The sequence below is a fragment of the Pteronotus mesoamericanus genome, unplaced genomic scaffold (assembly GCF_021234165.1).
Source record: "Pteronotus mesoamericanus isolate MK-2021 breed Mesoamerican mustached bat unplaced genomic scaffold, CSHL_Meso_final contig_105, whole genome shotgun sequence".
In the NCBI taxonomy this organism is placed as follows: Eukaryota; Metazoa; Chordata; class Mammalia; order Chiroptera; family Mormoopidae; genus Pteronotus; species Pteronotus mesoamericanus.
The window spans coordinates 2,857,490-2,884,962 of NW_026555006.1; the positions used below are offsets into that span (position 1 = coordinate 2,857,490).

Below are 27,473 nucleotides of genomic sequence, written 5' to 3' on the forward strand. Positions count from 1 at the left end.
AGCTTCCAAGTTTTAATCCTGTCTCTGTGGCCTTGGACAAGATTTTAAATAACCAGCCATAGTATCTTCCATGTTTAAAATGAGGATAACACTTAATATCATTTCTGGAGTTATATGGATTAATTAGTAAACCCTCAGCTAATATTACTTTAGAGATGAAAAAAGCTAGAATGATGATGCCTTTTCATTCTTGGATGTTAAAAGCTAATGAGCAATGAAACTTGCCAACTGTCTCTGGATCAGTGAAACTGTAAGAAAAGAAAAGAGAATTGGCAGACACAGTGCACAGAGTCATCACACTTCACAATAAATTATAGAAAGATCTAGTTTCCATTTCCAACTCATTCTATAAAAGTGGAATTATGGCCACAATGAATGTGGCATGCTCATTCTTGAGTTGCTCTACATTGAACATTACAGCACGGTGAAGAACACAGGTGATGGACAGCCTTTTAAAGAAGTCTTGTCAGTGATCTGCTATTTTGAGAGGTGTACTGACTTGGGTTCAAATACCACTGCTACTGATTAATTATGAGGTCATATGAATATGCCTCCGTTTGCTCATGTGTGAAATGGGGCAAACAGTAACTTTTACCTCATGGGTTGTTAGGAAGATTGAGTTATACCATTATATGTATATTGCTAAAATATATAGAGTGTTTTTAAGTGCTGCCTAATGTTATTGTAATTCCCACAGAGGTCTAAGATGAGCTTAAGGCAAAGGCACAATACAGATTATTCAAGGAAAATATCTGAATGTTCATAATAGGTGAAGTCTGGGGAACTATGATAGGGAAGAAAAATAAGAACTTAGATTTAAGGTCAATATGGAAATCCCTATGAAGTTTAGTGGAAAGAGACAGCCTTTAGAGTCAAACTGCGCCAGGATCCCCTTTCCACTACTTATCTGTGTGTTGTTGGACAATTACTACACCATTCTAAGCCTCAGTTTCTTAATACATAAATATGGAGATAACAGCATCAACTTTTCAGGGTTGATAATGGGAAGATCAGGAATGAAACATATAAAGGCCCAGCAAAATGCCTAAGACAAAGTAGAATAATAGATATTGTTACTGTTATTATTATTAATAACAACACAACTAGTAAATATAGAGGTCAAGAGAAATGGTTAAATTTTGTGTAGACTTTTTTTTCCTTTACCTTCTAGGGGTCAAGTCATAAAGATATTGCATATTTAGTTGTAACACATATTAAAGTAACATGTTTAATTATTAAAATAATTAAAACTTCAATTTTTGAAAGTTATTTTAGTTCTTACTGCAAAATTTGTGATGTCACAGTGCAAAAGGCTAATTAATTTTCATTCAATTATTTTTGACTTTACAATCATCTGAAAATAGATAAGTATCACAAGCAAGAACTGTAATGAAATTCTTGAGTTTCTAAATTGAGGGGATAAGTTGCTGTATTAGTAAAAAGAACTAATTCTCTGAATAGAAATAATCTTTTTTAACATTATATGCCCCTTTCCCACATCCTATACATTTCCTTTTTTCTCTCTTTTTTTTTGGGGGGGGGATTGTTTGCTTGCTTGTTTTATCTTTTGTTTCAGTAACAATTAGAAACTGATGTTTATCAGTTCTAAAACATGATGGGAATGATACAATCTTAAGACCTTCTCAGTGGATAACTAAACTTTGAGAAAGCCTCCTAAGTGGATAACCACAGCACAGAAAAGCGCATCATACAATAATATAATTCTTATAAATTTCTCTTTTATCTTGCTTTTTCTAATATTTAGTATATCAGAGCAGATGATTAATTTTTAAGTTGACCATAAGAAGTAAAAAAGCGAGTGAATATCATGGGGTAAACAGTGTTAACAAAGGTCTATTAAATATCATTTGAAAATGTCATATTTGTTTGTCACTAGTCTGAAGGTTACCCTTTTTTGTCTGAATTACAAATATTTGAATTTTATGAGAGTTGAGTTTACATCTGCTGTTAATGAGACTAAAAGGTTAGAAACAAGTAACACAAATCAGAGCTCCAGCTTTTCAATTGCATACCTAATCCAAGATAACCAATTCGATTTTTTAGGCCAGATTTCTTTTCTGAGCCTTCAGTCATGTGCTAAACATATACTTGTTCATCTAGCAGGGTTCACCAGCAATTCAGAAACTTTCCATCTCTTCAGATTCTCAAGTTACTTCTTTATTCAGCTTTTTATATCTGCTTCCTATTTAACTGTGAATAACATTTAAATTTTAGGGGTAAGATATTCAAGTGCTTCACACTTCCCTTCAGATTTGCATGGTTTAATTTGGGTTAGTGTTCCTACTTCTTCCTGGTGGGTTTTCCTTTTCTTTTTCTTTTTCCCCCCTTTTCAATAACCATCAACTATACAGGCAGTGGTTTCCGGCTCTCAAAGTTTCCCATACTTATCCATTGTTACTGGAATTCTCCTTCCAGATTTAAGACTATTAATTCAGCCAGCTTTAAGAGTCTAGGGGATAAACATGGCATCTTAGGACGTCAATGTTCTTTCCAGGTAAGATTCTATTTTCTCCAGTTATCTCTTGAACTGCCTTTGCCCCATCCACACCAGGCTCTACCATCACAAGTGTTTTCTTCTGAATTTGAAGTACTTTATATAAGCTGCTACTTATAAAACATTCATTTTTAATTATTCCACTGCTGAAAATACTGTATATATATATACCCTAAGAACATGTCCAAATAAAGCTATCTGCCTCTAAAACAATAAAATGCAGAAGCAATTGTTTCACATGAGAAAAAGATCACAGATATGAAAGAAAACTTCTAAACTTGGAGATGAAACAGCTAGCATGGTTCACAAGCAATTTAGAAACCAGCTGTGTTTACTTACTAAGCAAGTACCTAAGTATATCATCACTAATAGCTTAAAATGTCCAAATTAATTTGTTACATATGGTTGGAGAATATCTATTGGTTCTTCAAAGTTTTATTTGTAGTATCAGTCCTGCATTTCTTAACCCGTCATAATTAATTCAGCCCCCTTGCACTTTGAAATCTCCACAATAATAAGAACTTTATCAGGCTGGTGTTGGTATGAAGTGGCACAGCAAACCGAAATCCCACTGGGAGCAGTCCACAGACTTCTCCTGTAAGCAGCAAAAAGCTGTTATCATTTTCTGAATTACAGGAACTATAAAAGGACACTCTACTCAAGCTGCCGCTGAATGTCACCTGAAAAGCAATCACAAAAGGGCTCTGTCTTGGCTTATCTCTGAGCTCTGTCACTACGGCAACCAGCAGGGAATAAGTATCTGTGGGTCTATGAATTTCAGAATCCCATAAAAGCCAGGGCTAAAAAGGCATGTGCAGCCTCTCAGAGATTGACTGCATTAATACATTAGCAAATACTGTGAAACACTGGATAAATGTCAGCAATTATGGAAAAAGCGTCTAATAACGATATTCGTTGCCTGTCAAACCCCCGTGAGGTTTGATGTGTAACTGCCACTCAAAGCTGTCTGTAATTTTATCTCTTTTATACATCTGAATCCACAGCATTCAAATTTGTACTTTGAAAGTAATAAACTGTAAAGCAGTTTATTCCGTGTTGATCACAACTGTCAACAAACATACAATAAAAGAGCAAAAAAAGACTTTCATTGGCTGTGAGAACAATCAGTACCAACAATCTCTTACAGATGGTCATCAAAAACAACCTTATTTATTCTACATGTAGAATATTAAACAATGTCATGAGGTGGAATAGCAATTGATTTGACTATGATTAAGTCACCTTGAGCTCAAAAGGCATATACTGCATATTTTCATTTCGAGCCTTCTCTTTGGGTTAGAAAAGTTATAAAAATTAGCCAAATAGACACAGTTGCAAACATCGCCCTCTCCCCTTTTCTGCACAACAAAAAACGGCATGGGATCTCTGTTAGCTCCCAAACAGGCTATAATGCTATCTTCACTACCTTTCTCAAATAGAGAGTTACAGGCAATTGATTATATCTGAAACCCAAGGGTCTAAAAGCGCAACTTAACAAGCTAAAAACACCACTCTTCACATTTCCATTGCTCAAGAAAATGACTTATTAAAAAATCTTATCACATATGTTACAGCTGTTCAAATGCAACAGACAGCATGTTAACTTGCAAACACAAATGCCAGAGATTAATAAGTACACGTACGTGTTATAAACAACCTTCCATTTCTCAGTTATAGAATAGGGGCAGGTACAAAAGTTCCAATAAGACCTTTTCAATAACAGAGGAAAAGAGCTTGTTTTTTTGAAAAAGAACAGGGGTGCCTCTGAAGAAAGCAATAATGTGTACTGGAGTGCTGGGCTAGCAGTTATTTACTGCAACTTAAAGCCAATCACTTGACTTTTCAGTGTTACATTTGATATAAGCACAAGAAACATTCACCCAGTGTTTACTTTGTGCCAGGGGCTATGGTAGGCACTTGAGACCAAAGATTGAGTAAGACCTGCTTCCTGCCCCCTTGGACCTCAAAGTCTCATAAAGAGAAGTATAGGTACACAAATATGTTATTACAAATACTCTTCTCTAAGAGCTAGCTGGAAGGAAAAGGTGGTTTGAAGTAACCCTCAGGAAAATTTACAATAATAGCTTGTAAATGTATCTTACTGTATACTATTTCTATCAAAAATTATTTATCACTTGGCTTAAATGAGATCATGGATATGAAATATGCTTTGTAAACTACAAATCACTTTATAAATGCATCTTAACACACTTACCTAGCACTTTGTTAAGTAATTGTGGGTAGCAAAATAGTTGAGTATTGCTGTTATTCCCCACCTTATTAATAAGATGGCTACTATTCAAGAGGGGAGAGGGGAATACCGGGGGAAAGAAGGGGAAGGGTCGAGTCAAGGAACAAGTATAAAGGACCCATGGACAAGGACAACAGAGAGAGGGAGGATTCAATGTGGGAGAGCTGGGGTGGGTAGGGCAGGGGAGAGTAATGGGAAAAAACGGGGACAACTGTAATTGAACAGCAATAAAAATAAAAAAAGAACATACACACATACACACCGAAGTGCTCGAGTGAAAATTTTAAATTCACTTATATTCAAGACACATAAGTGCTAACCTAATGAAAGTAAAGGCAGATTTTGTTTCTGCTTTCACCTTTTATTGAATAATTGTAAAGCTTCAAATCAGTAAGAGTGCAATCTGGAAAAAAAAGGATGATACTGGAACTATTTTGAAAAATACAGAACACATAAGAAACAGCATGGTACAAGAGAAAGAACACTGGCATCAGGGAGGGGGCAAATTTGGAGCTGAATACTGTTTCTGCATTTTACCTTCTCATTGACCACTATGGTTTCAGATCAAACATTCATCCTAGCTCATTAATTAAAATGTATCCATTTTTAGTGTACTTGTTCAAGGAGTTTTGACATACATATACACTTGTAACCACCAACCCCTGACTCCAATCAAAATATCAAAATTATCTATTACTTCCCAACATTCCCTTGTATTATCATTTAGTTGTAAGACTTCTTTATAAAACCTGGATATAGGCCCTTTACCAAATATGTGTTTCACAAATATTTTCTCCTAGTCCATGGGTTGCCCACTCTCCTTTTTCTAAATGGTATCTTTTGAAGAGCAAATGTTGCAAATTATGATGAATTCCAAGTTACCAGTTTTATTCTTTTTATGAGGAGGGCTTTTAGTGTCCTCTCTAATTTTTTTCCTATCCCAAGGTCTTAAAAGATTTTCTCCTATATTTCTTCTAACGATTTTACAGCTGTAGCCTTTACATTTGGATCTATGACTCAGTTTGAGATAAGGTAAAGGTTGAACTTGTCCTTATTGATATCCGGTTGTTACACTATCATTTGTTTAAAAAAAAAAAAAAGGCCGTCCTTTCTCCATTAGATTACATTGGTATCATTGCACAAATTTCAGTTGAATATATATAAAAATAATCTTTTTAAGAGTGCTCTGTTCTAGCCAACCTATATGTCTATTTTTTTACACAAATAACACATTGTCTTAAATACTTTATTATTTTTTGAAATCAGGTAATATATACCTGTCAACTCCCCCCACCCCCTGCCAAAACTGATTTGGGAATTTCAGATCCTGCACATTTCCATATAAATTTTAGAATTAACTTGTCAATTTCTACCAAAAAAATAAAGGCTACTGATCTTTTAATTGGTATTGCAGTGAATCCATAGGTTATTGAGAGGAGAACTACCACCTTAAAAATAATGAGTTTTTCAATCCGTGACCATAATACATCTAGTTTAAAGACTTTATTACTTTCAGCAATTTGTAATTTTCAATGTACAGATATTGTACATATTTAGTTAGAGTTATCCTTAAATATTTCATGGTTTTGGATGGAATCATGAATGGTAAAATTTTTTTTTAAATTCCATTTCCAAATGTTCTTTGGTGCTATATAATGACATTTTTTTTGTGTAATAAATCTTGCAGTCTGTGACCTTGTGATTTTTGCCTATTATTTAGTAGTTTTTTTATTATGTTGAATAAATAATGAAGCAAACTATTAAATATTTTATATAATTTATGTAAATTACAAATTACATAAATTACAAAATATGTGATTTAATTCTGTCTTGGTCAGGGATAATAGTCTTAATTTCAATCCTCTAAAATTTACTGAGACTGTAGTTATGGTCCAGATCTATCTTGGTGAAGGTACCAGGCATACCTGAAGAGAATGTGTATTCTGCTATTTTTGACTGATGTACCTATAAAGCATCTGTCAAGCTGGCTAAGAGTGTTGCTCAAATCTTCTCTATCCTTATCTGCCATTTTCCTGTAAGTTGCTGAGACAGGACTATGAAACTCTTATTGTGGACTTGTCTATTCTTTTGGTCCCATCAGTTTTTAATTCACATATTTTGAAACTGTTATTAGGTACATCCATGTTTAAGAGTGTCTTCTTGACAAGACTTTCTTTAAATCATTATGAAATTTTTCCTTTTCGTCCTGATAATATTCCTTTTCTCGTATCTTGTTTGATGTTATGCTTAGTGTGTCTGGAAAATATTTTGTGCTCATTTACATTTACCTTACCATTTTTTATTATATTTAAAATATGTTTCTTGTAGGTAGCATATAGCTGAGCCTTGCCTTTAAAAATTCATTTTGCAAATCTTTGTCCTTTAATGTGTTGACCACCTATATTTACTGTAATTATCAATATGGTTGGATTTCAACCTACCATTTTGCTATTTGTTTTATAGGTATTTGCCTTTTCCTTGTTCCTTCTTTTTCTGCATAATTTTTTTATTATTAAGTATTCCATTTCACCTCTTTTAAAGCCTTAACAGCTGTAGTTTTGTGGTTTTTTAGTAGTTGCTCTAAGATTTACAATATGAATCATTAATATAAAAGACTACTACCTTCAATGCATATTACACCACTCCATGCATAACATGGGGAACCTACAACACCACAATTTCACTCTGCATTTTGTGTCACTGTCATATATTTTACTTCTACATATGTTCAAAATTCAACATTATTTTTAAAAATTATCTTTTAAAGAAATTAACTACAAAAGGAAAATTTATATTTAATCATTTTTACCATTATTAGCTCCCTTCATTCTTTTGTACAGACCCAAGTTTATTTTGCTATCATTTTTCTTTTGCCTAAAGAACTTCCTTTAATAATTCTGGTAGTGCAGGTTTGCTGGCACTAAATTCTCTGTTTTTGTTTGTGTGAAAAAGTATTCTGGCTTCAGTTTTGAAAGACTATTTTCACCCCACATAGAATTCTAAGTTGCCATTTTTTTAACTTTCAGTACCTTAAAAATGTCATTCCACAGTTTTTTGGCATCCATTGTTTCTGAAGAGAAATCTGGAGTCTATAATTATTCTCCTGTGAATGTATTTTTCCTGTTGTCTGCTTTGAAATTTTCCTCTTAATCATTTGTTTTTGGCAATTTGATTATGAACTCCTTAGTGTATAACGCTTTGTATATACCTTTCATGGGATTCATTGAGTTTCTGGAATCTATAATTTTTATAGTTTTCATCAAATATGGAAAAATTTCAGAAATTCTTTTTCAAAATTTTTTTGTTTTTAACCCCCTCCTTTCCACCCCACATCTTTTCTTTTCTTCTAGGATTCCAATGCATGTATTAATACATTAGACTGCTTGAATTTTTCCCAGAGGTGACTGATACTTTATACATTTATTCTTGATTTTTTTCTCTGGGCTTCAATTTAGATAGCTTCTATTGATGTATCTTAAAGTTCACTTGTCTTTTCTTTGGCACTTTCTAATGTGCTGTTAAGCCCATCCAGGAACTGAATCAAGAATTTCATTTCGGATATTATATTGTTTACCCCTAGAAGAAGTTATTCTATTTTATATATTTATTCTCTCCTCATTAAATTCATTCTTTAAATACTTGAGCATATTCATAATAAAACATGTATCTGCTATTTTCATTTTCTAAGTCACTTCTATGTCTATTTCTTTTGGCTGATTTCTCTTCTGGTTATGGGTTAGATTTTCCTACTTCTTCGTATGCACAGTAACTTTTGATTGGATACTGGGCTCTGTTCTTACCTGTTAATCTGCTTGTTCCTTTTGAAAATTGTTTTTATCCTTATAAAAGGGCAGCCCTAGAGAAGCCTTCACTCTAGAACTAGTTTACCCACTCCACTAAGGTGTGATTCTTTTGGGGGTATCTCTTATATGCCCCAAATATTCACTGAGATGTCTCTACTCTGGCTGGTGGGAATTCAAACTGTTCCCAGATGTACGTGAGCTCTGAGAATTGTGTACCTTACAGCTCCCTATTAATTGTTCTTTTACCTGGCAGCTGCTTTTCGTTCAGCTTTCTGGAACTTCACCCTATGCGTGCACAGACTGGTATTTAGCTAAATACCAAGGCAAACCTTCGTGTATGTAGTTTTCTGGAGTTTTTTCTTTGCTAGTACTCTACCTTTCAAAATCTAGCTGTCTCAATCTCCTTGAACTCCACTCTTTAAACTAAATAAAATCACCAGGTTCTGTTTTGGTTTCCTCTCACAGCTCTGGGAGCCAGAAATTGCCTCCAGGCAGATTTTAAGACTACCATAGAACTCATCTGTTCTCTTCTTCAGAGTCCTCTACTACCTGTTGCCCAGCATCTGAAAACAATTGTTTCAAATATTTTATTCAGTCTTCTAGTAGTTTATACAGGGAATAAAATTCCCATCCTAGATACCCCTTCATGGGCAGAAGTAGCAGTCTACAGGTTTATGATTTTAATAAACTGAAATCAAGATTCACAGGATCAGATCATAGTGCTTTCATATTTCCTGTTTGGGGGCTGTCTCACTTCCACATATTCTCCCTATTACTGATTGAGTCCCTGGAATGCTTCACCCACCCTCCCCAAACTTTTTACTCTCTCTGTTAAGGATACAGTCCATTTTATAACTTTTCATTCCTTTAATACTCAAACTTTCTTTTACTGCTTTCAAAGCTGTTCTTTCTGTCTGTTTAGTCTTTGCCTGTGTTATTTGTAAAAGACTCTATATGTTGACAAGGGCAATGAACCCTCTGAAGCTACTCAGTCTCACCACCTTCAGAAGCAACATTATCCATGACCTTGCCAAATAAAGAAAAAGCCAGTGAAAATGTCCAAAGATTGCCTGAATCTGTCTGACATAGGACAGACTAACATAGTAATTTAAATAGCATAAGATGACCCTGAAGCTACTCAGAGAATGCTTCTGATTCTGCATGTGTATGCAATATAAAAAAGGTACCTACTCAAAGGAAAAAGAGCTAATGTTTGTTGAATGCCTACTAAATGCCAGACATTACACCAGGGGTTGGCAAACTTTTTCTGTAAGGACCAAACAGCAGATATGTGAGGCTTTGTGGGCCATGTGGTTTTGTTGTGACTAAACATCCCTACTGCTTGTCATAGTGTAAAAGCAGCTGTATACAATACATAAACAAATGGACGTGATTGTGTTCCAATAAAACATTATTTACAAAAGCAGATGGTGAGTGGGTCTGGGCTGGCAGTCACGATTGCCAAACCCCTGCATTATATGTACTTTACAAATTATTAGGTAAAAACCATATGAAATTGCTAATATTCAAGCATTTTGTCCTCTACAAACTGTGATTTCATATGGTTTAACCTATTATGTAATCAATTTAATCTTCACATTAGAATTTCAAAGGTGTGAACATCATCCTCATTTTGCAGATGAGTAAACTGAGATTCAAACATTAAGTAATGTATCCAAATAATTGCAATACTGGAATTTAACAAATTTGGATTGGTCTGGTCCCCCCCTCCCTCCCCCTACACACACTGGTACAAATGAGTTCGGTGTAGCTTCCCCCTCCTACATCTGTTATTCTATTTGCCACTAAAGAATTCTGGTAATTTAATTATTATTAGAAAGAAAATAAACCTGATTCTCAGTTTATCAAGTTACTATGATCATACAAATTCATTAAGTCGTTTATTTTCATAGATGTCAACTTAGTGGAGCTCTTAACAATTCAAATGAGTGAATGTATATAACACTATGTTTGATCTTGCATAGCACACGAAGGTGAGGAAAACAGTTCTTGCTCCCAATTTTTAGAATTTATAAAAGGGAAAAACACAAGTACAGTACCCCCCCTACAGTTTGTTACTTGTGGTCTACCACAGTCCAAAAATATTAACTGGAATATTCCAGAAATAAACAATTCATAAATTTTATTATTTCTCATTATCCAAGGATATATTTATTGATGGGGGGGGGGAGAGAAAGAGAGAGAGAAACAACAATTGGTTGCCTCCTGTACATGCCCCAACCAGGGATTGAACCCAAAACCTAGGTAATGTGCCTTGACCAGGAATGGAACCCACTCCAACCAACTGAGCCACTTGGTCAGGGCAATAATTCCTAAGTTTTAAATTGCACGGTGTTGTGAATAGCACAATGAAATCTCGTAATGTCTTACTCTATCCCACCTGGGATATGAATCATTCCTTTGTCCGGTGTATCTACACTTTATGTGCTGCCTGCCTGTTAGTCACTTAGTAGCTGTCTCAGTTTCAGACTGACTGCTATGGCATCACAGCACTGTGCTCAAGCAACACTTATGTTTTAGTAGAAGTCCCAAAGCACAAGAGTAGTGATGCTGGTAATTCAGATAGGCCAAAGAGAGGCCATAAAATGTTTCCTTTAATGAAAGGTTATGTATGATTAGAAAAAAAATATATGGTATATACAGGGTTTGGTACCATCTGCACATTTAGGTATCCACTGGGAGTCTTAGAACATATCCACAGTGGATAAGGTAGGACTACTATATACAAATCAAAATGTAATCACATGTCCCTTTCTCTGGGAAGACATTTTCTCACCATTCCCATCTGTTAGGAAAATTGGAAAGAAGGAAGGTAAAAACAAAATAAGAAAAGATTAAAATAGTTTAAATAGAAATATAAACTAATTTTTGACTGGGTTGAAGAACATGGCATGGGAAGAGAGATACAGACAAACTTTCTTGAACAAAGGTCTTGAAGGAAGCAGATAATTATTACAGGTATTCTAGGTGGAAGGAATAGTATGATTAAATGAGACAGAGTGGAAGAGAGCACCAAGCATATTCGAAGAAAAGAAAAATGAGTAGCTAAAGTTGAAATATATGTAGTATCGCATTCAATCAATTATCCAAGAAATATTTATTGAGTATTTACACTGGGGCTTGTATGAAGAAATAAACGCGGAAGGTAACTTTCAGACCAATGAATGAAGGGTTTTACATGCCAGCATAAAAATCTGTACATAATCAGCAAGTACTAGGTTGCCACTGAAGATAAGTAAGCAAGGCTGAATGTGATTCATTCTGCACTTCAGAAATATTTACCTTGCAGTAACAGACAGAATGACTATACTGGAGGCTTATGAGTTTACTTAGTAGGTAACTACAGTATGGTAAGTATGTTGTAATTGTGAAAGTCTGTATCTGGACAGCAGCTCCTATAAAGTGGGGAACAGGGATCCAGAATTAGGGGAATATCCATAATTTGACACTTGCCAAACACAATGTATCAGGGAGAAGTTACAGAAGAAAATGGACCCCCATCTGAAGGATCAGAGTAGATGACATTCTCTCATTCACAAATTCTTTTTTATTTAAACAAAAAGGAAGTTGGTGTGTGTGTGTGTGTGTTTGTTTTATTTTTATTTTATAAAAAGCAGTTGTGTAATGGGTCTGATTAGAAGTGATCTCTTTAATGTGAAGGTATTTAATAAGTAGCTTTCTGACTCCTAACACACACTTCAAGACCTCTGACTTTAAAATCCTAATTTCTCACATCATGATTTAACATCACTGAGCCAGTGACAGAACCACTGGTAATCTCAAAAGCGGGGGCGGGGAGAAGGATACACAACAAAAAAGTATTAAAAACTGAAGGATTTTTTCCTCCTCCGTAAACATTATTGAAACCTAGAATTTTATAAACTACATATATTCATATCATGTGCATTATAATAAGGTGTCTAGATGTACTTCACAGTGCTAAAATTATTTCTACTCTCTGGAAACCAAGAGCATCCTTGTTAAAGTAGAAAATGAGATTTTGTCTACTTGCAGCTCCTTGTTCTCACAGCTGAATTGTCACAGCATGAAAACATTCCCCTACTGGTGAAGCTTTTGATAACTACTTGCCTGGTAAAAGAGTGCAAAAGGATCTGAAAGAATTATTGACAATTCATGCAGTATCCAATACCATATTAGAGTATTAACTACAGGCAAAGAAAATATTTTAACTCTGAGGGGAGATGGGGCAACAATGTTTTACTATTGCCGACTTCACCGGGTAGTGCTGAAAATGTCAAAAGACTGTAGTCTATCAGGTTGAGAAGTTACTCAAGATGTTACAATAATCTAACTGTAAGTTTATTTCTTTGTCCTGTGTGCTAAGTCAAAGGTTAATGAGAAGTACACTGAAGAAAACATAGTCTGTGTTATGGCAAAGTATTTCTCATGCAACATACAAACATAAATAAAAAAGTATTTGAATTTAGTTCTTCATTAGCTTCTTTTAAAAATAGCTTTATTGAGGTATACTTTACATGCCACAAAACTTACTCATTTTAAAAGTATTCAATTATTTTTTCAGTAAATTTATAATTGCACTACCATTGCCACAATCTAATTTTAGAACATTTCCATCATCTCAAATCCATCAACTTCTTGCTCTAAGACCTTTCCATAAATTCATGGAAGCCGCTGATACCTAAATTTACCATACTATTTTCCAGTACTATATTCCACACAAATCTCTGCAGCTGAGCAGGAAAAGTGCAAACTAACCTCACTTTTAATGGCCTTTATAACCAATTCTCTATTCTGGCACTGGAAGAAAATGTTCAGGTGCTTTCTCGGAAAGTTAAACCATTCTAAGTATTAAGTTATGGCACACTGTCTTGGAAAGAAATTAATTATACTTTTGTTGGTAACACATTTCAGGCTGTTTACACAGCTGACATTTCTCAGCTGTACCCAATTCATGCCCCAAGCTGTGAGGACAATCTTGTTTTGTAGCAGATGCCTCCACTTGAGTGATTTAAATAAGTATAAAAACACCATTGCCTGCAACAGTATAGATTACAAACACCATCTTTATAAGTTTTTATAGTCCTAATGAAATAAAGTTTCCATGACATTTATTTGGCTAGGATCTCCTTTGAAAACTACAGTTTTAAGACATTTTTGCCAAAACTCAAGCACCAGAGTTTGTGAATCTGCTATGGCACCAGTTAAAACAGTCTGGCCCTAACCATCTTTGTTGTAGCAAATCATGCAGCTCAAGGCAACATCCTGCCAATATGGCAACATTTGCTCTTGGGAGGTATGGGCAGGCATCATTTCACAGGTTCTAGGAAAAGGTGCAAACAGGAATAATGAGACAAAAAGAATCAAGCCTCTTTGTGGAGATTCCGTCTTGTGTTTGCTGTGACTTAGATACAGGACTAGGTAGCATTATAGTCTTATACGGTGAGTTTTAGCCACTTTCCGATTTTCCTATAGTAATGAAATTACATTATAACTCTTGGTAAAAATGTAAATGTTATGATGATCATTAAAATGTGAGCCTCATAAAAAATGATGTTAACATAACTCAATGATTTAACACCTAAAATGTATAAGGCACTATGCTACAGAAGAATTTATAGTATGTCTAAATTTGCCTGTCACTCTTGGAAATTGTATCCGATAAATCCCTTTCAATCTTGTTTCTACAATGTGAAATCCAAGAGCAGTTTTGGCTTTTCCTACCTGCTAAAGTCCCACATTTCTGGACTTTTTAATCTTATGTTCTTGCCCTTAAACCAGACAATTATTTTTGTTTTAACTTTTTATGATAGAGATTTTCAAATATATAAAAAAGTTCAGAGAATAGTATAATAAGCCCAATATAAACATCACTCAGTTTTAACAATGATCAATAGATCACTAACATGAATTTATTTACACGTCCCCCATCACTCCCCACCCTGACAGGTTATTTTGAAGCAAATCTCAGATACCATTTCATTTACTTAAACCAGTCCATTCTTGCCTGTGAAGCCAGGTACTGTATACTTACTATTGCTAGTCCTCATAATAACACTGCAAATTAGTTAGATAACTAAAGCTTAGTGAATTGAAGTGACAGCCTCAGATTTTAATCATTTTCTTCTATTAATGTTATTATTTCTTGAAGTAATTATTAGACAATGCTAAGAACATTTCTGATTTTTTCATGTCTCCTTGGTAAAAACAAGGCTATTATTTACAAAAATTAATCTCTTATTTTTGTAAAATTAAATGTAGTATATTTTCTGTCAAATTTCTCACTGTTAATAGGGAGAAAGAAAAACAAACTAAAATCAACAACCACATCACTACCCTTAGCCATGGAAAACCAGCTAATAATTCTAATGATATACTATAATATCAATGTTAAAATCAGTTGTTTAGAATTAAATGTAAATATTAGAATTAAATGTCTTCTACATAAACTTCTTTTTGTAGAAGAGTTCATTAAAAAAAAAAAAGTTTTGCTACTTTCTGATTATTTTAATTTAATGATCTACAAAGCATTTCCAAAGATACAGTGTTTGGATTGTGGAATAATTAAGACTCCAGTAGCATCTACATACACAAAGTGTTCAAAAATGTTTCTGTCTTCCACAGAGAATTCCCTCATATTCGAATGTATAATGCAGTGCTGAAAGAGTAATAATCATTATCCAGACAGAAACATAATACTTACAAGAAAATACAAAAAGGAAATTCAATTCTTACATTATTATTTGGGTATTTGTAAGATGTTTACAAAGTCTCAATTTTTTTTTTTGCCTTATTAACTTCAGAATTCTTGAAACAGTCTCACTGTTTACTTTTAAAAAACAATGGTACTAAGTAGAACAACCAAGACTACGGGTAAAAGTGGCCATAATGTAATTTCAGTTGGCCTCCTTAGATGACAACACTTACTCTCTTGGAAAAGAATAATCACTTAGAAATAGGTCAGAGATAGCAAAAGTTTTAAAGTTTACAACAGGAAAATCATTATAAGTAGATATATAATAGGTAAAAATGATAGACTAAATCTTTTCTTCCAGTTTTCTATGATAGTGAAATTTATGGGTATATTTAAGAATAGAGGGCTATTAACTGTAAAAATGAACTATTTTTAAAGTACAAGTCTATAACAGGAAATGTAGTTTGAAAATTAAATATGTATAATTAAATTGACTTTGAGATATCTGTAATTTAAGGGAAAAAAATTTGTGTTTGGGACATTTCATCAGTAATAGCTGAATATATTTTTTTGATCAAGGAAAAATTTAAGTCAAATCAAGCAGCATTAACTTTCTGATATAATATCAACAGAATACTGATATACTTGGCTTATAATATCTGCTCCGTAAGACCAAATTATTACAACTCTTATTTTCACCTTATTTGATTTATAAAATTTTTTCAGTGGATATTCAAAACATTTGATTCTGCTTATTATCACAGCCAGTGAGATTGAAAGTGGCAAAAAGGGAGAGGAGGATGTAAAACTGATAAGTCAACTGTCACTTACTGAGTCATCTGTGGCAGAAGTTGGCCAGCCCTCCCATAACTGATGGCGAACAGGGATACTTGTAAGGTCATACACATTTCTTTTTACCTGTAAAAAGAGACAGTGCAGTTAAAAATAGGGTTTCCATATGACTTAGGATAGTTGCCCATCAATTTATGTAATATACACTGTATTTGCTGTTTTCTTCTATATTCAAAACAAGAATTTGAAACTAGAAAAACACAAGTCAGAAAAAATTTGTAAAAAAATCTAAACGAAATTTAAAAGCAGATTATCAATAAAGGTTAAATGAAATTTGTAAAGAACAGACTGCTGGTTGCCAGAAGGGAGGAAGGGGATTGTGAGAATGGGTGAAAAAGGTAAAGGGACTAAAAAGTACAAATTGGTAGTTACAGAATAGTCACAGGGTTAGGGAATATAGTCAATAATATAGTAATAACTATATATGATGTCAGATGGGTACTAGCCTTATGGGGGGATGTTCACTTTGTAAAGTATATGATCGTCTAACCACTGCTATATACCTGAAACTAATACAAAATAATATCGAATGTAAACTGTAATTGAAAAAGAAAAACAGAACCCCCAGCTGATTGCTTTTATATATTCATGGATGGTAGTTTCTTCTCAGTTAAGAAACTTTTGGTACATAACACACCTAGGACAGACTATAATTATAAATTTTAATAATCTATGTAACATTTAAACAACTGAAGATATAAAATAATTCAAACAAAAGATACATTTCAAGTTTCTATATGGGAGAAAGAAGGTGATTTGGGAGGTGTGGGCAGGACCAGGTGAGAGGAAAAACCTGAAGTTTTCTTTATTATTTGAGGTAAGCGTCAAAGCCATAAAAACTTGATAAAGGAGGACAGGTTATTTCCTTGAAACTGTCCCAAATTAAAACCATTTCAACAGAATATTTATTAATTGAGAACTATCTATTCATACACTATTTAGGCCCTTCCTGAAAAGGAACTACAATAATAATACTTTTTATTTTAAATACTGTTAAAGATGAATAACTATTTTACAACATGCAATAAAATATTGTATCTTTCACTCTAGAGGGAGAGGAGGTTATATATAATTTATCAGAATAGTGTTGGAAAGTTAAACTCTATGCTATCCACTAATTAGGAAGTATCTCTTTCTTCAGTTTTAAATAGGTTACCAAAATTCTATTTAGTTCCACATTTAAAAAAATAAATTATCAAATTGTTAAGACTGGACAGATTATCTGTCTTAACTCTTCAGGTTAGTTATGGGGTTACCCTGCTGTAACAAATGAAGCTGGTATTGAATGTTGCACATAATACAGGTGGGGCAAAAGGTTTACAGTTGTTCATATGGAAAATATGAACATACAATAATTAATAAAAAATAATGTAAGAATAAACTTTGTTTCATGTACTCACAACAGTAAACCTCCTTTTGCCTCACCCTATATATTCATATGGAAAACAAGCAGTATTCATTCATGTTTTTAAAATGCAGAAGTCTAAAGTATCATGTTGCCCAATTACAGCATTTTGTATCACATTTCTGTTTATTATACATAAACACATCTAAGTTACCTCTCCACTGAAATAGAGATATATATTCACTGGGGAAAGGAAAAAACAAAAACACAACACGGAACTCAATCTATTTTTATCTCTAATGTACACCTGTGAAAAAAGACGTAGTAAATGAGAACTGAGGAGCTTGGGGGCATGGCTTGATCCCCACTCAATTCAAACAAACAACTTTTTCTTCAGCAGTTCTTAGCAATGGCCAGTCTACCATGCAGTATTTTGTTTATGGTTAGTCACTTAAAGTTTGGAAATTTTCATTAGTCATTATCAACATGACAATTTAACCAAATGCAACCTCTGACCACTTCCACTAGCTAAGACTATTTTGCCATGCTTAAACATTGGCACTTTTAAGGAGAAGGGTGTTCCATAAACCCAAAGCATTATATTAATAAAAGAAAGAGAGAGAATAGGGGAGTATGAAAAGACTTTAGGGCTCAAGGACAAAAAAAATTCCTTTCTTAAAGTTATTTTTCAATTATGTTATCTAGATACACCAAGCTTCATCAGCTATTTTTGAGGAGGAAAAAAGAAAGCACAATAAATATTTGTATGTGTTGGAAAGATTGCAGCAAGTTTACCCCAGTATTGGACAGTATACACAAGTACTATGAGTTGAGTATAAAAACAAATAACTTTGGAGGGGGAGTCTTTAAATCGCACTTTAATTCCAAAACACAACAATTTAGTATTATGAAATAAACAGTATTTTTCTTCTTTCATTAACTCATTTGTAACTGCACTGAATTGAATAACATTCCTTTGCTATTCTAAGCCTGAAAAGCATGTTCTGGCTATAGTGTTATGTTGGTATAAAGCACAATGCCAGACTGATGTGCTGAACAAAAGTGATCAAAGTTAGAGTAATGTTAGCCATTGCACAAGTATTTGGCTTCATTGTTCTCCCCAGAATGACATCTGTTAAGCAACTTGTCATAGAATAAACTGGTTAATGCAGACAGAACTTGGCTGAGAGGGGTACAAAGTAAAGCATATTAGGCTAATGTTTGATTGTTCCAATGGAAAAGATAGTTTCACAGAGATTCTAAGATTAAGCCAAAAGAACCTGTATTAAACCACAATTATTAAATAACAACTTAAAAAAATTACTCTCTCAAAAAGAATTCCATGTTTATCAATGCTGTAACCATATGCGATAAGGTAGAAAAGTACAAAGTGGGCAAAGGTTTTACTAATGGAGATATAAAAATTCCATTAGCTTTATTGATGGTTTTCTTTAATTAATATTTTAAGTCACATTTCTGCAAGGAAGGAAAAACCCAAAATGTATACAAAAGTAAAAATGATGCTTTTAAAAAATACTAGTATTCTAGAAAACACGAGACTATATATATATATATATATATATATATATAAATATAAATGATGCAGAGGAATTTAGCATCATCTTGAACCAATGAAGGACAGAGTCTCTCAGAGAGTGAAGGATGGAGAAATGGAGGAGGGAGAGAAGGACATAAAAGAAGTGGAGGAGAAGAGAAGGAGGGGAGGAGAGAGAAATCTCTGATTGATTGGAGAGCACTTGAGAAAGGCAGAAAATACACACAGGCTGGGTTCCTGTAGCTGGCATTCCCAGCTGCCATTATTATGCTGCTTCTGATGGAATTTCATCTTTAGAGATTTGTGTTAAATTCCAGTTAAGGATAAGTGGCACTTCACAGGGTAACATTTCCTAAGGGCCTTTTTGTCTTACACATTTTCTTTGATCAGCATTGATTCAAGATCATGCTGAACCTTCATAAGCTTTTCAATTCTTGTTGTGCATTAAGCTCTCAGTCTATGAGATTTCAGGCTGCTAAACTATGCAAATGTTTCAGTTACTTCAGAATAAATTCAATACATGCTTTGATTACCAGCTGCAAATCAAAATTATGTTACAAACTATACTATATTTGGATCAAGTGTTCTAGATTAACAATAGATTTTTCTAGAGTTTGTTTTCTACAGTTGCTAAAAAGAGAATTTAATTTTACCCCAATTGTTTCAGATGACAGCTGTGAGTAAAATACAATTTAAATCAGATTAACTTGAAATGGTACAGTACTAATATGGGACTGATTTGTTTACTATTTGCTTTTCATTGTTAATAAACATTTATTTGTATACTATAATTAATGTAAGAAAGTAAGCAATGATCTCCACTTCAAACTTCGTATCTCCTCATGGAAATTTCATTGATGAATACAGCACTGGGAAAAAGGTCATTTTATTATGACCTGCTCACTGTGAAATCATATAAAATATTCTTCTCCCACAAAGTTTTGAGATCCATAAATTTTCAAACTACTTCTAATTTTTAAATTTTATCAAAATTTCTTAGAAAAAAGTCTTAGGAAGTTCTCTGCAAAACAAAGTTTTCAGGTTCAGAATTAGCCTCATAAGAGTTGTTTGTAGCTCTTTAAACAAAAAAGTATAAAACTAGTAGATGACTTTGTCAGGTATAAAGTCATTCCTTGTGAGCTAAATGTCAGTTAAACATTTATTCAAATGAAAACAATTTCTGATAATAGAAAGAAAATCACAAAGTTTGAGGTGAGGCATAAGGAGAGGCAGAGAACAGTACTTCTTGGCCTAAGTTTGTCTAGTTGTTAATGCGGGCAAGTTAGTAGAACCTCTCTGAAACTGTTTACTCAATGCTAAAAGAGAATAAAACAAGAGCACTCTGATTTTCAAACCTCTAAATCCTACAATTTTATGAAAATATTGGAGGTAATGCTAGGAGCAGGAAAAAAAGAGCTAAATAGACGTAAAACAAGCAAGTAATCAGGAAAAGTTTAAACCATTAAGGCTAGAAAATGAAAAGAAAAATAGTAGAGTTCATAAATACAATCCATCAAAAAGGAAAACTGCAAATAGTTTCAGATAAGAAATAACTAGGATATAATAAGGATTAAAGTGAAATTATTTGTTGGATGAAGAAAAGTCTTAGTTTCTGCTTTTGTTATAGTAAAAAGTCTAGGTTTAAAAAACAAAATCTAAATAATATTGTCCTCTTAAGAGATCTTATTTGAAAATAAAGCCTGTCACACTGGTTTCCCAAATAACTATTCCATCAACCAAATGATACCTGCAAGACTGTTTGACAGTAACACTATCAGCTAAGTGATATAGTTGTAAAGTTCTATCAATTTATTTCAATATCTTTAAAATTTTGAAATCTGGTTCTGATTGTTCACATATCAAACATTTTCATATAGCAAAAAATAGAAATATTTCACTGCCATGGGAATGCAACAGCTATCACAACATTTTGTTTGTACCCTAGTTTCTAGATTTTCGGAACACTGTGGCAAATTACAACCCTTACAAAAAGCAAACTGAAATTACAGACATATTCCTACCAATCTTGGAAGAAAGGCTTTTGGTTATATTAGAACCTGAACTTACTCAAAATTTAAATACATTAAACTTTGAATGCTAAGTACTTCACACTATCAAGTGATGCTCTGGGCAAGAGTTTGCTAAATAATATCCGCACTAAGTAAATAAGTATATGTGTGCGTTTGTGTCTGTGTTTACTCAAAATAAGGCAGAAAGATTAGGCTTAGTTCCCATTTCCTAGCAATCACTGGTGCTCTGAAAGGCTTACAGTTAATAAACCAATCACTTCTGATTCAGATTGGGTTTTGAATACATACTTCATATCTAATGTCTTTTCTTTTTTAACAAATTGTATACTCGTTGCAGTTGCACAAGGATTTGCTTCACTAAAATGCAAGTTAAAATCCTCCTAAAAATCCATCCTGAACAAAACACTTGAAACCGGATGGTGTAAAGGGAATGAGAAGGTGGCATCAGTAATCAAATGTTAATTAGCAAGCCTTTTTCCCCCTTCCCTCAGGGCTGGCCTATGTTGGAGAATTCAAATCAGAAATCAATGCTGCAAGTGTTTAACTATTACTTCTTCTCATTAACCATTTAAAAGACTCAGCAATTCTCTCTTCATAAAAACAGTAACTCGAGACATTTCTTTTTTCTCAAATACCACCTTTCCAGAAAACAGTGAAGATGTTGTTTGAAAAAAACAACAACTATAAAACTGAAGTTGCTTTCAATCTGGCTTTGAACTTAGTGTATTCTACTCTTTTAAAACATCTTTGGATCTAACAATTCTTCATTCCAACAACTGTAAGCTTTGCTTTGTATGCCATACTCAGAAAACTTATTACCCCCCTTGTCTGTAAAGAAATTTGACAATGAGCATCTGAAGACATGGAATGATGACAATTAAGCCAATCAAATATGGAAACTAGTTGAATGCATATAGTTGGGAATGGGTTTTAGCCATCCTGAAAAACTACCAAGAATAAGATTTAACACTTTCAGTAGAAATATGGTTATAATTTCCCCTCCTAAAAGTTTGGTGTGGGTGAAAATAATATAAAAATTTGCAAAGTTAGAGCATATTTAAAGTGAATTAATGATCATAAATTTATTAAAATCAATTCATATCTTCAGTTAAATGTTAAGCCTGGATTTAAAAAAAATTCCTAAAGTGCTAAGAAAATGTTCATAGATTAGTAAGGCTGAGTATATTTCATAAACAGAAAAAATGCTAAGTTTTAGGAAAAAAAGTTTAGAGAAATTGTGAAGTTGCAGAAATTGTAATAAAAAAACAAAAAAAAAAAAAATGGAACAACTGTATTCTGTAACAGTGGTTCTTAAAGTGTGGTACCTGGACAAGCAATACTGGTATCACCTAGAAACTGCTAGATAGGAAAGTCTAGGGAGGGAGGCCCACTCCAGACCTAGTGTATTAGAAACTCTGGGGCCCAACAATCTGTGTTTTAACAAGCTGTCTAGGTAATTCTAACCAAGCTAAAGTTTAAGAAGTGCTGTTTTAGGATGTATGGATGATAGGTTCTCCCAGGTAAATACACCTGTCAGTGAATTTACTGATTCTAAAGTTCTTTGAACTCTGGCCTAATGTGGCAAGTCCTTTTTGAGAATAAATGTGATTATTAATCATTTGTTACAAAATTTCTAGAAATGCTATACTTTTTTTTTGGATGATATAGTGATCACTGGTAGTCAAAGAACTTAATCAGAGAAGGTACTACATCTTCACTACAGACAACATAGCACTGAACTAATCGATAATAATTGATAAATAATAATCTTCATCATTAAAAATCTGTTAGTCTTCTGTTTTTCTGCCTTCAGCTTAAGTGTGATTACTTTCTGGCTACAATATATATTTGGACATTGCAGCAAAACCACAAATCCACAATACATGATCTATTGGTCACACTAAATAAACTTGGAAGATACCTGTACACATCTGCTGAATTGAAGAAATGCCTCTAAACATTAGAGAAAGTATGTTTGATTTTTTGCGGGGGGACGTGGGGGGTCCTCATAGGCTAGCTGAAACAAGACTCAAAAGAAAAACAGTAAGAGGTTAGCCTCATATCAATCAGTCAAGATCTTGTCCTAGAGGGAAATATTTCCTCGCTATACTTTATGTAAACAGTGAAAGAGTAAAGTTTTTCCAACTACTTAATAGCCTACTAGATACAATGCATTTTATTGCCTGTAATGAATAAAACGTCAATTACTCAATAAATGCTCTTGAATTTTCCCTTTTTAAAGTCATGTAAATTAATCAATTTATAGTTCCTAGCACAAAGGAAAACATCACTTAAGAAAATGGTCAACCGTAGAAATAACTACAACAATAAGAACATTTTTAGGAGTTTTACTTTAACCTAAAACCATTTTATAAAGTTCAATTTTATGTGCTGCTTCAAAGATTGGTCACATAAACTAAGAAATGCTTGTACACCAGAAATCTTTTATTTTTAAGCCTGCATTATAGTAGCCAAACAATATAATGTCAGATGCAGTGTGCAAGTTAATCTTCAGGACATAATCAGATATGTAAACCAAATATTTAGCTACAAGGATATTCATTGAAGACTTGTTTATCATCATACACATACAAAATTGGCACAATCTTAATATCCAATAATGCTACAGGTACATAAATAAATGAAATACCATGCAACCATTAAAGTGATGATGTAGAACCAGGGTCAGCAAAGTACAGTCCAGAGACCAAATCCAGTCTGCTGTCTGCTTTTGTAATAAAGTTGTATTGGAATACCATCACTTCCATTTGTTTATATACTGTCTATGGCTGCTTTTTGCACTATCATAATCATAGAGTTGAACAGATGCAACAGAAACTGTATACCCTGAAAAGCCTAAAGTATTTATTATCTAGCCTTTGCAGAAAAAAATTTGCTGACCCTGATGCAGAATACTTAATAACATGAAAAAGTTGCTGATGATTAAACAAAACTAGATTACAAAAGTATGCACTTTCTGCTTATAAGTTACATATATACATATATACACACATCTGTATTTATACTATTTTATGTACAGGAAAAAATACATATAACAAATGTGAAAATTTCTCCCCCCTGTATCATGGGATTATGACTCACTTTTATTTTCTGTATATCTGGTTTTTCTAAGTTGCTATTATTTCTGTAGTAACTTTGTTTTAAATTTTTTTATTTTTATTTTTTTACTGTTCTAATACATTGGTCTCCATTTTCCTGCCACCACTTTCCCCTGCCTCTCCCTCTCTCCCCTAATCCTTTCCCATTTTGGCTTTGTCCATGGGTCCTTTATACATGTTCCTTGACTTGACCCTTCCCTTCCCTTCCCTTCCCCCACCCCACCCCCTCCTTCCCTCTTGATGTTCTATTGGTTTCTTTTTTCTTTCAATGTTGCTGGTTATATTTTCCTTGCTTGTTTAACTTTTTATTTTTATTCAAAGTAAAGATATGCAACCTGGTTGTCGTTTCATTTCAGCTGTGCCCCTAATTATCTGAGTGATCCTGAGCAAAGGAAATGGGAAAGAAAGAGAAAGGCAACAGAACCTTTTTTGAGCATCTTCTATAAGGCAAGAACTACGTTCTATGTTAGCATAGCATCCTCACAATACTTTTCACATGTACTATTATCTTCATTTTACAAATGAGGAAACTGAGGTACAGGGACAAATAATTTGCCTAAATTTACTCCAGTTCATGAATGGAGAGATTAGGATTTAATTTAATTCTGTGACGCTAGATTCATGACTACGGCATATCTTCTCTTACATTGGATTTCCTCTTCTGTAAAAAAAACAAAAACAAAAACAACAAAAAAACGGTTGCCTGGCTGGTGTGGTTCAGTGGATTGAGCGCAGGACTGCGAAGCAAAGGGTCACAGGTTAGCTTCCCAGTCAGGACACGTTCCCAGGTTGCAGTCCGGGTCCCCAGTAGGGGGCGCACAAGAAGCAACCACACTTTGGCGATTCTCTCCCTCTCTTTCCTCCTCCCTTCCCCTCTCTCTAAAAATAAATAAAAATCTTTTTTTAAAAAAGGTTGTAATAATTATCTTTAAAATTCTTTTTTGGCCTGACACTTTTATAATTGTAATGTGTAAGATTTTCTTGAAACCATATACACTTACTCCACAGTCTAATTTTATTTTATTTTTATTTATTGATGAGAGGGAGGCAGGCAATTTGTTGTTTCAATTATTTATGCATTCATTGGTTGATTCTTGTATGTGCCCTGACTGGGGATCAAACCTGCAACCTTGGTGTATCAGGATGACACTAACAGAGCTATCCTGCCAGTGCCCATTTATACTTACTCTGAACAGTGGGCATTAAGTGGTAACATATGAGAGTGACCAACTATGAGCAAAACCCCGGTCATGAGATCGTGAGTCTTTTCACACCTGTTGTGCTGCAACAAGCAATGAAGCAGCAAAAGGCTCTCAACTTTGTAATTTTAGGTGCTGCAGAGGAAAGACAACTGCCAGATCAAATAGCAACTTGTTATTGTTTCAACAACTGAATGCTGCCTTCACAGTAAGAGGGCAGTTCCTGGTGTCACACACTGCTGGAAAATAGCAAGATTAAAAAAAAAAAAAAAAAAAATCAGGAAAATACATCAAGGTAAAAGGAGACCAATTAGAACAGTAGGTAAACTTTACCATTTGAGGATTAGCAGAGGCTCTTCCTCTTATCAATTCTGCTCTATGCCTACTGAGTCTCCACTCCTTACTAATGTTAAGAGTTTTGTATGGAATAAAATATGAAAACATTCACACTATGGATCCTGCTTTGTCAATTATACAGTAAATCAATTATGCCACATCTTATTATTCCAGTCTTCCCTCTCTCAGCAGTTGCGCACTCTTGCCAAGCCTTGTTCTATGCTTTTGATTTGGACAAGTGAAACTCTGAATCAAATATTTCTCTTATTTGCAACCTCTGGAAATTCTAAAAAAAAAAACCCAAACACCCTGCATTTATAAGGAAAATGTGGGGCAATGCCATACTGTGCCAATTTCTTTTTAAGAATTGCATTTCCTTTTAAATTTTACAAACACAAATTAACCTTGTCCAAATGTCATTCAGTTAGTTAATGCCTAAGTCAGGATGGTAATGCAGGTTTTAAAAATTCCTAATCCACTTCTTTCTTCTTAAATTTTTTTTCTTAAAGACCATTACTTCAGGTTTTAAAAATGCTGACCACCTTACTGTTTTTGGCAGACCCATCTTTGTATTTTGATGAAGACTGCACCCTTTCCCACTCTGGGAGCACCACACTGATGCTCAGACATGATGTTTATGTTTATTCTGCCACTTCCCGTTGCCCATCCAGGCCTTTGTCTCTCTCTGAGATGCTGAATAAAGTGGTGGGAACCATTAGCAATGGAACCTCAGTCTATAATCAGGTCTCTCATAATTTTATCTTTTCTTGTTAACAAAAAATGCAAAAAACAAAGACAACAAAGGGACTTAGTGTTGGGGTCTGCCATGAATACTAAAGTGGCGGGGGTTGGGGGTATGTGGCTCATCAAGGGAAAATAAACCATTCAAGTCACCCACATCAAGGAGAAAGTTTGGGAACAACTAGACCAGTGTTTGCATTTGAGGCCCTAGAGTCAGGAGAGTTACATTTCCCTTCACTCTACTTAAACAAGACAGCAGACAACCTATTTAACTTTGGAAATACTAAGTAATCTATAAAGAACAGCCCTGAGAGATATTGAAAAGTGTGTCTAGTCAGGTTTTCTAATTGAAACTTGCTACTTCCCAAGATCAGCTTTCAGCATACTCTCTCTGAGGAAATAAGGGTGGGAGAGCAGGGAGGATATCTTAAGGAAAGTACCTGCTTGGGCTAAGAGTCAAGTTATGATATCATGAGAATAGACTTCAACATTACATTTCTAGTTAATTTTAGGTGAAGGAGGTAGGGTTGGAGACTGATTCCAAATGACAATTTAATTAAAGCTTATCAAAGTGAATTGATACTATGAACAAAAGCCTAATACTGCACACCAAACCCTAACTAAAAGGCTGAAGCTGCCAATACTCAGAAACTCCATAACGCTGGCTTTTAATTAGGGTAGTTAGAACCCCAACCCAAGGATCTCACCATTAGGGCTGGCTCTGAAATGTAAATATAGTTATTTTTATAAAGAAAGCATAAGGAAATACCTTAGCATCTCTACTTAATGTATTATTAAGATCAGAAATGTTTTTTAATCACGATTCATTAAATAAGCAGGCATTCTAAATAAACTGCCTGAAGTCTTCTATTAAAAAAAAATTACTCCTATTTATTCATTAACAAAGCTATTCCTTAGCTCATCACTGCCATAACCTACTCTATTCAAAACCATATGGGAAAGGACATTAAAAAACCGCCACAAACCATGGACTTCTGGTATTAGTGCTACACACTGCATACCCCTATTCATT

At 34.0% G+C, this 27,473-nt stretch overlaps 1 protein-coding gene across 1 annotated transcript in view; it reads right to left on the bottom strand.

Moving 5' to 3' along the window:
• Positions 1-27,473, bottom strand: part of FAF1 (Fas associated factor 1) — a 394,387-nt gene that overhangs the window by 173,552 nt on the left and 193,362 nt on the right. Inside the window, exon 8 of the mRNA XM_054572862.1 lies at positions 16,095-16,181. Coding sequence (XP_054428837.1) covers positions 16,095-16,181 — 87 coding nt within the window. The remainder of the gene's footprint in view (positions 1-16,094; positions 16,182-27,473) is intronic.